Source organism: Anolis sagrei, chromosome 2, assembly GCF_037176765.1.
Source record: "Anolis sagrei isolate rAnoSag1 chromosome 2, rAnoSag1.mat, whole genome shotgun sequence".
NCBI classification, from domain to species: domain Eukaryota; kingdom Metazoa; phylum Chordata; class Lepidosauria; order Squamata; family Dactyloidae; genus Anolis; species Anolis sagrei.
The window spans coordinates 131814343-131822787 of NC_090022.1; the positions used below are offsets into that span (position 1 = coordinate 131814343).

Genomic DNA, 8445 nt, shown 5'->3' on the forward strand with positions numbered 1-8445 from the left:
GTTGTAGATCACAATAAAAAACAATAAAGGTAAAAGTTTCTCTTGATATTAAGTCCAGTCAATTCCAACTTAGAAGGTTGGTTCTCATCTCCATTAGTAAGCTGAAAAGCTGGCATTGTCCGTAGACACCTCCAAGTTCATGTGGCTGGCATGACTGCATGGAGCACTGTTACCTTCCCACCAAAGCAGTACCTATTGATTTAGTCACATTTCTATGTTTTCAAACTGCTAGGTTGGCAGAAGCTGGGGCTAACAGCAGGAGTTCACCCCACTCCCTGGACTCGAATCGCCAAACTTTTGTTCAGCAAGTTCTGCAGCTCAGTGATTTAACCTGCTGCACCACCAGGGGCTCAAAATACCCTCAATAAAAACCAAATAAAAAGACTCATTTGAGTAAATGCCATGCAGCACATTCCATAAGGCTCTGATTTTGGACTACAACTCCCAGCATTCACCCCAATCCTAGCTAGGGCTAAGAGAGCTACAGTGTAAAGAACCACAAACTGCCTACTCTTATTGCACTGTATAGAATATTTGCAACTGGGGGAGGTTGAAAACAACAGGGCAAACATTGTTCAGGGCTTGAAGTCCAAAGCCTCCGAAAGCATGTCTTCATGACTTCTTCTCTGTGATTTCTCTTTTACTTAATGTTTTCTTCTTCCATGTTATGACTCATTCTGACTATGCTATGCTGAGTATTCAAGGGCCATCCAAAGTATCCATGTTTCCTTATCTAATCCTTGCTTGTTCTAGCATTTCTCCTTAATTCCTAGATATGCGTTATTCTTAGTAACCTGAATTATGCACCTCATTATGCTATGAGGATAGCACATTATTTTAGTTAAATCATATGTAGTATGTAAAACGATGCTTTTAAAAAGAGCAGCCTTTACCAAACTGTTGTGTTCAGAGAAATTTTGCACTTTAATTGCTGTGGTACTCAACTGCTGGTTATGCTGGCTAAGAGTAGTGTAAGTGTTCGTGGACCGATGGGAAGGACCAGCATTTTCCCCAAGTGCATCAGGAATCTGTACTGCATTCTTGACAGGATTTATTCAGAAGGGATTTGCCATTACCTTTCTCTGACGTGGAGTGTGATTCACCCAAGGTCACCCAGTGGGTTTCCATGGCTGCATGGAGATCTGAACCCTCCTCTTCTGATACGTAAACCACACTACCACACTGGCTTGATGCTTGGAAGTAAATCTCAGCTGTGGTTCAGCAGGGCTTAAAACCTTGAGTATGTATGTATATTGCATCCAATCCATACATCAGCCACCTCTACTTGAAATCCCACTTTTGAAATCCATTATATTGGATCTCCTGGTGGCGCAGTGGGTTAAACCACTGACTGCTGAACTTGCTTACCAAAAGGCTTTAGGTTCTGCCAACCTAGCAGTTTGAAAACATGCAAATGTGAGTAGATCAATACGTACCACTCTGGCGGGAAGGTAACGGCACTCCATGCAGTCATGCTGGCCACATGACCTTGGAGGCGCCTACGGACAAAGTTGGCTCTTCAGCTTAGAAATGGAGATGAGCACCAACTCCCCCCCCCCCCCCCCGAGTCAGACATGACTGGACTTAATGTCTGGGGGAAACCTTTACCTTTACCCATAAGAAGCTAATTTCTAATATCATAAACTGCTACCATGATTTTCATCCTCTGTGTTAGTAAGACTGAAGTTCTCTTCAATTCAACATACTCATTTCTATGCATTCCACACTATGAGGAAAATGTTAAATTATCTTTTAAGCCAAGGCGGGAAGGGGAGAGAAGGGGAGCCTACCTTGATCATCTGTGTTAATTTATATGCACATTGACTCCAGCCTCTTGGGTGCTCTTAGGCCTTGGTGGCAGGTTCTTGTATGTGGCCAGCAATGATGCCGGCCACATGACCTTGGAGGTGTCTGCAGACAAAGCTGGCTCTTTGGCTTAGAAATGGAGATGAGCACCAACCCCTAGAGTCGGATTTGACTGGACTTAATGTCAGGGGAAAACCTTTTCCTATCCCATTATATAGGATCTTGGGATGGTGCCCAAGTTCAAAAAGAACTTAAAAGCAAGGACAAGCAAAGGGGGCTCTACAATTTTTTTTGCACTTCAAGCCAAACAATGCTTAACCATTGGCTATGCTAACAGGGGCTGTGAAGAGTTGTAGCAGGAAAATGTTTGAAGACCCAGTTGCCTACTCCTGCCTTAGGGCAAACCCTGCTCTCAGCTGCAGCTGAATAAGCAGCTTAGTTTGACCTAGTTGACAGGAATGCGGTTACAGGGAGGGGCTCCTGGCAGTCCTTACAGGCCAACTTTTCCCAGTCATGAAACCCTAGATGTTAACATCCTCCCTATTGTTAGCTAGGGAGGATGGGTGTTATAGTCTTAACACATGCGGATCAAAAGGTGAGAAAGTGGTGCAAACAAGACTGAGTTAAGGGGCAACTCTTAAGAGATCCCCTAAGGAGTTGTTCTCTGTACACAGCAGATGGGTTTACTGTAATTCAATGTTTTCAAAAATATTTCCAGTTCTTACATTAACTTGAACCTTTGGGGTAACTTAAGAGGATTCAGAAACCGGATTCTGAATAGCCTAGGTCAGAGGCAGTAATACTTCCACACTTTATTAAACAACTCCCATTTACTATCCTACATCCCAGCCTGAAGTAGTAATTTACTGAGGACCCTGTGCCTCAACTCCATTTCATCCCCTTTTAAATTCTGCCACACACACACACTCCAGTCCCCATTGGCTCTTGCTTTTTATCCTTGAAGGCAGCTTGAATTACAAAATGGGTACAAAAGAGGGGGAAAGGGTCAGGGCAGCGTTCTGGTGAAAAGTCCAAAATCCAGTGAAACCATGCTCTCCTACACACTGAACCTTTCCTTTAACTTATATCATTTTGTTATGTTCTGCTTTCTTGAAATATGATCAATACTTCATTTGTCTTTCCCATCTTTCTTAGTGACTATTAACCAACTTGCCAGCTAAATTATGCATTTTGAGTGATTCTGCTTCGAGAGCTTTTTCTTCTTGGGAGTGATTCCTGAAAGATCTCAAAGGACTGGTATAGTTGCATCTCCTATAATATAAAATACTTGGAAAGCAATTTAAGACCAAGACCTTTGTAGATTTACTCACACAGGCCAGCGCCTGTCAACTTAAATTCCCTCAACCAACAGATCTTATTTAGTCTGATATCTTAGGAAGCTCAGAAGGCAGAGCAGTGAATTGTTTCTTACAAAAAGAAAAAGGCCTTCATATCAAGATGATTTTATTAAGATACTCAAGGAATAAGGCCATCCTGAACACAACTCCCAAATCTTGGAAATAAAACAGGCCAGGAACAAATGGTGAATGGTATGAAACTCTACCCCCCAGTGGTGGAAGTTCAAACAGGAAACCTGAAGATATGTGGGAAAGGTGTTATTCTTTTTAAGTGCAGATCCACCCAAATTTGCAGACATGTTTATCATCCTTTTACATTTTCCTCTTCCCAATGCAATGTAAATTAGAAAACTATGACGTGGTCTCTTAGTGGCATCCCATGTGCTATGTGGGATATTCATCTCCTCGGACAGATATATCATTAAGCGATACACAACCCTCTGAATGAAAGCTCTGCTGGCTGGGCTGCACGATTCCCAACCTAGGAAAGCATCCATCCACATTCTGCAGATCTGATTTTAAGTTTGAGCAATCTTATAGATGCTGAACAGAAAGCATTGTCTGACTTGTACAAACTACTTTAACTGATACTTGGTTTGAAGATCTAAACTTAGTAATAAAATAAAATGGTTCACCACCATGTAAGAAAAATAAAAAGAAAAACCCCACTGGTCACAAATTAAACAGGAGTCCAACCTTCCCCCACTAAACAAACTAGTGTCGATTTCATTTACTGCAGCGCTTTATTTTCCTTTCACAATGACGTGTTGGGCATTACAATTCTCAACTTCAGGATGACTTACAAATTTTGGTTTTCTACTGTCATATGACAACATTAAGGCAACGTACAAAAATCTTACATAAATTAAACCTGATGATTAAATTTACAGGTGTCAAATGCAAACATTGGAGCAACTTAAGTCGAGCAACGTTTTGCCCTGTGGTGTCTCGCTGGGATACAGATGGGCAAGGAAAGAAAAACAGGTTCATAAGGCTTGGATGCGATATGTTTCCAGCCCTGTAAGGAACAGTGGCAAGACAAAAAATGGCCATCCTTTTCACAAACCCTTGCCAGCCTCAACCATAGTGATCTGAAATTCCTAGCGCTTTGTGTAGTGGAAAGTCTGGTCTTCTGTTACCCTGTACAAATCTAGCCTCCCACTCCTTGGTTACACCGCTGGTTACACTGAGACCATGGTCCCAGGCAGTTAGAGACGCAAGTTAAACCTTTGTATTGTATAAATGCCATCAGCACGAGGTCCTAGGCCAGATGTGTATAGGGTACACAGTTATACTGCTATGTACAAAGGGAACAGTTAACTTGAGTACAGGTCATATCAGCAACAAGGTAGACATCCTCACAGGATTATCGGAGACAGACTTCCCAATGAAAATGTTTGGAAGAGAAGGCTTATTCCAGTTTCATGAGGCTAGCATGAGGTGTATATATTTGCCCAGGCAAATTTATACTGGTGAAAAAACTCATGCAGCAAATGCTGCACATCTGCCAATAGTCCATTTAGAAGCATTTACGGTGGACAATGGATGGGCCAGATTCATCGTATTCCTGCTTGCTGATCCACATCTGCTGGAAGGTAGAGAGAGATGCGAGAATGGACCCACCAATCCAGACTGAGTATTTGCGCTCAGGAGGAGCAATGATCTGAAAACAAGAGAGTAGAAAACAAGAGTTAGGAATACTCTGCCGTGGTTTCCCTTACCCATCTTCCAGAACAAAACCAAAAGAGCTTCCAGTGCAGTTGTGCTCTCACCTTGATCTTCATTGTACTGGGAGCCAAGGCTGTGATTTCCTTCTGCATTCTGTCTGCAATTCCTGGGTACATTGTGGTACCACCAGACAATACTGTGTTGGCATACAGGTCCTTCCTGATATCTACATCACACTTCATGATGGAGTTGAAAGTAGTCTCATGAATGCCACAAGACTCCATACCTAAGAGGAGAGAGAGGAAAAAAGGGAAAGATCTGTAAAGATGCTGCCCAATCACTTTATTAGGAGTAGATTCATTATTTACTGCACAATCCATTGTAAGCATACAAGTAAACACACTCCCTCAGAGCTTGCTAATAATTTCTTCTGGATACAATGGCATGCTTACCTAAGAAAGAGGGCTGGAAGAGGGCTTCTGGACACCTAAACCTCTCATTTCCAATGGTGATCACCTGGCCATCAGGCAACTCGTAGCTCTTCTCCAAAGAGGAAGAGGAAGCAGCTGTGGCCATCTCCTGCTCGAAGTCCAAGGCAACGTAGCACAGCTTCTCCTTGATGTCACGCACAATTTCCCTTTCGGCTGTGGTGGTGAAGCTGTAGCCCCTTTCTGTCAGGATCTTCATGAGGTAGTCTGTAAGGTCACGGCCAGCCAGATCCAGTCGCAGGATGGCGTGGGGAAGGGCATACCCCTCATAGATGGGCACAGTGTGTGTCACACCATCTCCAGAGTCCATTACAATGCCGGTGGTACGGCCAGAGGCATACAGAGACAGCACAGCCTGAATGGCCACATACATGGCGGGAGTGTTGAATGTCTCAAACATGATCTGAAGGAGGAAACAGAAAGCTGTCAATAAGGAGGCACTCCCCCAAGGACACACACCCATGCAGGCATGCAAAGTATCAGATGGAGTTGGAAACCAAAAGAAAAACAGGCAGAAATACAACAGAAACCTGAGACTTCAAGAAGGAAATGCCAGGACAGCACAGAGCCCTAAAAGTAAGAGAAGAGACACTGTAACTGGAAAGAAAAATGGGTGGGTGAAATGGGTGAACATACAGAAAATCAGCAGTGCCAACACCATACCTGTGTCATCTTCTCTCTGTTGGCTTTGGGATTCAATGGAGCTTCTGTAAGCAGCACAGGGTGTTCCTCTGGAGCAACACGGAGCTCGTTGTAGAAAGTATGATGCCAGATTTTCTCCATGTCATCCCAGTTGGTGACAATGCCATGTTCAATAGGGTACTTCAGGGTCAGGATACCTCTCTTACTTTGAGCCTCATCTCCTACATAGCTATCTTTCTGGCCCATACCAACCATGACACCCTATAGAAAGAGGAGGCAAAGAAAAAAGCTCAGCTTGTGCTTTTAGGCGTTAAACAGCCTATAACTTCAACCACACAGACAAAACCCTTCATCAGCTAGCTTGCTTGCTCGGCTATTTACCTGGTGGCGAGGGCGCCCAACAATTGAGGGGAACACAGCACGAGGAGCATCATCTCCAGCGAAGCCTGCTTTGCACATACCAGATCCATTGTCAATGACAAGTGCTGCAATTTCTTCTTCCATTTTTATATCTGCTTTTAAAAATGAGGGAAAAAATCATTAAGGAACATTTAACACACCTCACATTCTGGTATAGTGCCCTACTCCCTCCCCCGCTCGCTCCTCAGGCACTGCAGCATCTGGCCACTAGGGGCTGCTCTGGCAGCCTGCCAGCCATTCTGAGGACCCCACCCTCTTGGGCTGCTTTTCTAGACTCATTCATTTCCTCCCTCCACAGACCATCAGCAGGCAGCAGACATTCTCCTCTCTCTCTGCCTTCAATATACACCTTGAAAATTAGTAGCTCAACTTTTAGTCTTAGTTAAGAGCCCCACAAATCAAGCCTAAATGGCTGTCGATGTGCTATGCTATTGGCCCTAGCTATTGAAAATTTAGCTGCAAAAGGCCCACCCTGCCAAAACCAAAAGGAAAAAGAGACACATTTCTCACAACACATGCCAATCTCCAGAACTCAAAGGAGAAAAAAACGAATGACACACCATCACATATCCAAGAGTGAAATTTCTTTGAATCCACTCAGGACACAAAAGACCAGTTTTAGACAAAATGCCACCAAGCCCCGCCCAGTGAACTTTAAGCAAGCAGCCCCCTAGAAAACATTTAAATGAAGGAAAAGGGTAGGATGGGGGCAAAAAACCAATACTCGGCTCTTAAAAACGTCCCCCACCCTTTGCTGCAACCCCCCTCCGATTGGATTGAAACCAAGACGTCTAGACCAGGCATGGGCAAACTTTGGCCCTCCTGGTGTTTCAGACTTCAACTCCCACCATTCCTAACACCCTCAGGCCCTTTTCTTTCCCCCTTAAGCCGCTTAAGCGAAAAGGAAAGAAAGGAAAGGGCCTGAGGCTGTTAGGAATGGTAGGAGTTGAAGTCTGAAACACTTGGAGGGCCAAAGCTTGCCAATGTGTGGACTACACTGCAGAATTCGCGCATCTCGACAACGCCACTAAAAACCATACTCCCGTGATCCCACAGCATCGAACCATTACAGTGAAAATGGGGGCCGACCTGCATGCACTCCGTAGTGTCATTGCCCCCCCTCTCTCCCTCCCTGAACTGCCTCCCTTTTCGAATAGATTTTACAATGGTCTCCTTTCCCGCCCAGTGACGTCAGCGCCCTCGCCCGGCCAATCCGGCGCCAGCTGCCCTCGGCCCTGCCCAATCACGAGAACCGTTGCGGGCTCGCGAGGAGGGGGGGTTCGCGCGAGCCAAGCCGGCCGCGAGGAAACCGCCTTCCCTTTTTCAAGGCGCCCCTCGGAAGCCGTTAGCGGCTCGAGACGAGGAGGCGGCGGGAAAGGGGCTTAACGCCCACGCTCTTTAAATCATAAACCGCTTCCTATCTTTACAGGCACACTCATGTCCAATCTAGAATTTTTTAAATAAAGTATATACTTTTCGCATCCGTTTTGGACAAAACCAGTAACAGCTGCATATAAAATATTAATAGAAAAAGGCAAGGTGTGGGGGGGGGGGCGTGAGGAGGGGGACGTGACCTACCTGCAAGGAGGCGGAAGCTTCAAAAGGTCAGGAGACAAGAGAGAGGAGCCGATCGTGCTAGATCCGCTGCCGCCGGCTGAGTGAGACCGAGCGAACGCCAGCCCCGCCCCTTTTATACCCAGGGGGGCGGCGGCCCCCGCCTGGCCGGCCGAGAACATCGCCATATATGGAGATCTTTCAGAAACATGCGCTCCCATTGGCTGGGCCGGGCCGGGCCACGTGGGGCAGGCGAAAGCGGCTCGGCCACGCCCCCCTCCTCCGAAGCCCCGGAACCTGGATGCGCGCAACGAGGGCGAGCTGGAGGAGGGGGTGGGCAAGGCCAGGCTCAGAGCCCCTCTCTCAGTCCTCGCCCTTAGGGTGGCTTCTCTAGAAGACTTTCCACCCAGAAGAATCCTCCACCTTGTGCGACTGGGGAGCAGAACAGGCCACTCCGTATCTGTATGCGTGTCCACAGTGCCCTGCCTGATGCTCAGAGGAAGAACTGT

At 45.9% G+C, this 8445-nt stretch overlaps 1 protein-coding gene across 2 annotated transcripts; it reads right to left on the reverse strand.

Moving 5' to 3' along the window:
• Positions 1-3888: 3888 nt before the first annotated feature.
• ACTG1 (actin gamma 1) lies at positions 3889-8069 on the reverse strand. 2 transcript variants are annotated; one of them, XM_060764267.2, is made up of 6 exons: positions 7961-8069; positions 6344-6474; positions 5984-6223; positions 5285-5723; positions 4937-5118; positions 3889-4827 (listed from the first exon to the last, which is right to left on the reverse strand). In XM_060764267.2, the coding sequence occupies exons 2-6, from the start codon at positions 6464-6466 to the stop codon at positions 4684-4686; spliced, it is 1128 nt and encodes a 375-aa protein (XP_060620250.1). In that variant the 5' UTR covers positions 6467-6474; positions 7961-8069; the 3' UTR covers positions 3889-4683. The 2 variants fall into 2 exon arrangements, with proteins under 2 accessions (XP_060620250.1, XP_060620251.1); XM_060764268.2 differs by having other exon boundaries at positions 6344-6477; positions 7961-8064.
• Between the last annotated feature and the right edge of the window lie 376 nt (positions 8070-8445).

Coding starts and splice junctions, on each gene's coding strand:
- ACTG1 (XM_060764267.2), bottom strand. CDS start 6,466: ATGGAAGAAGAAATTGCAGCACTTGTCATTGACAATGGATCTGGTATG. Junction 6,224..6,343: donor TTGGGCGCCCTCGCCACCAG/GTAAATAGCCGA, acceptor CTCTTTCTATAG/GGTGTCATGGTTGGTATGGG. Junction 5,119..5,284: donor CTTCCAGCCCTCTTTCTTAG/GTAAGCATGCCA, acceptor CTCTCCTCTTAG/GTATGGAGTCTTGTGGCATT.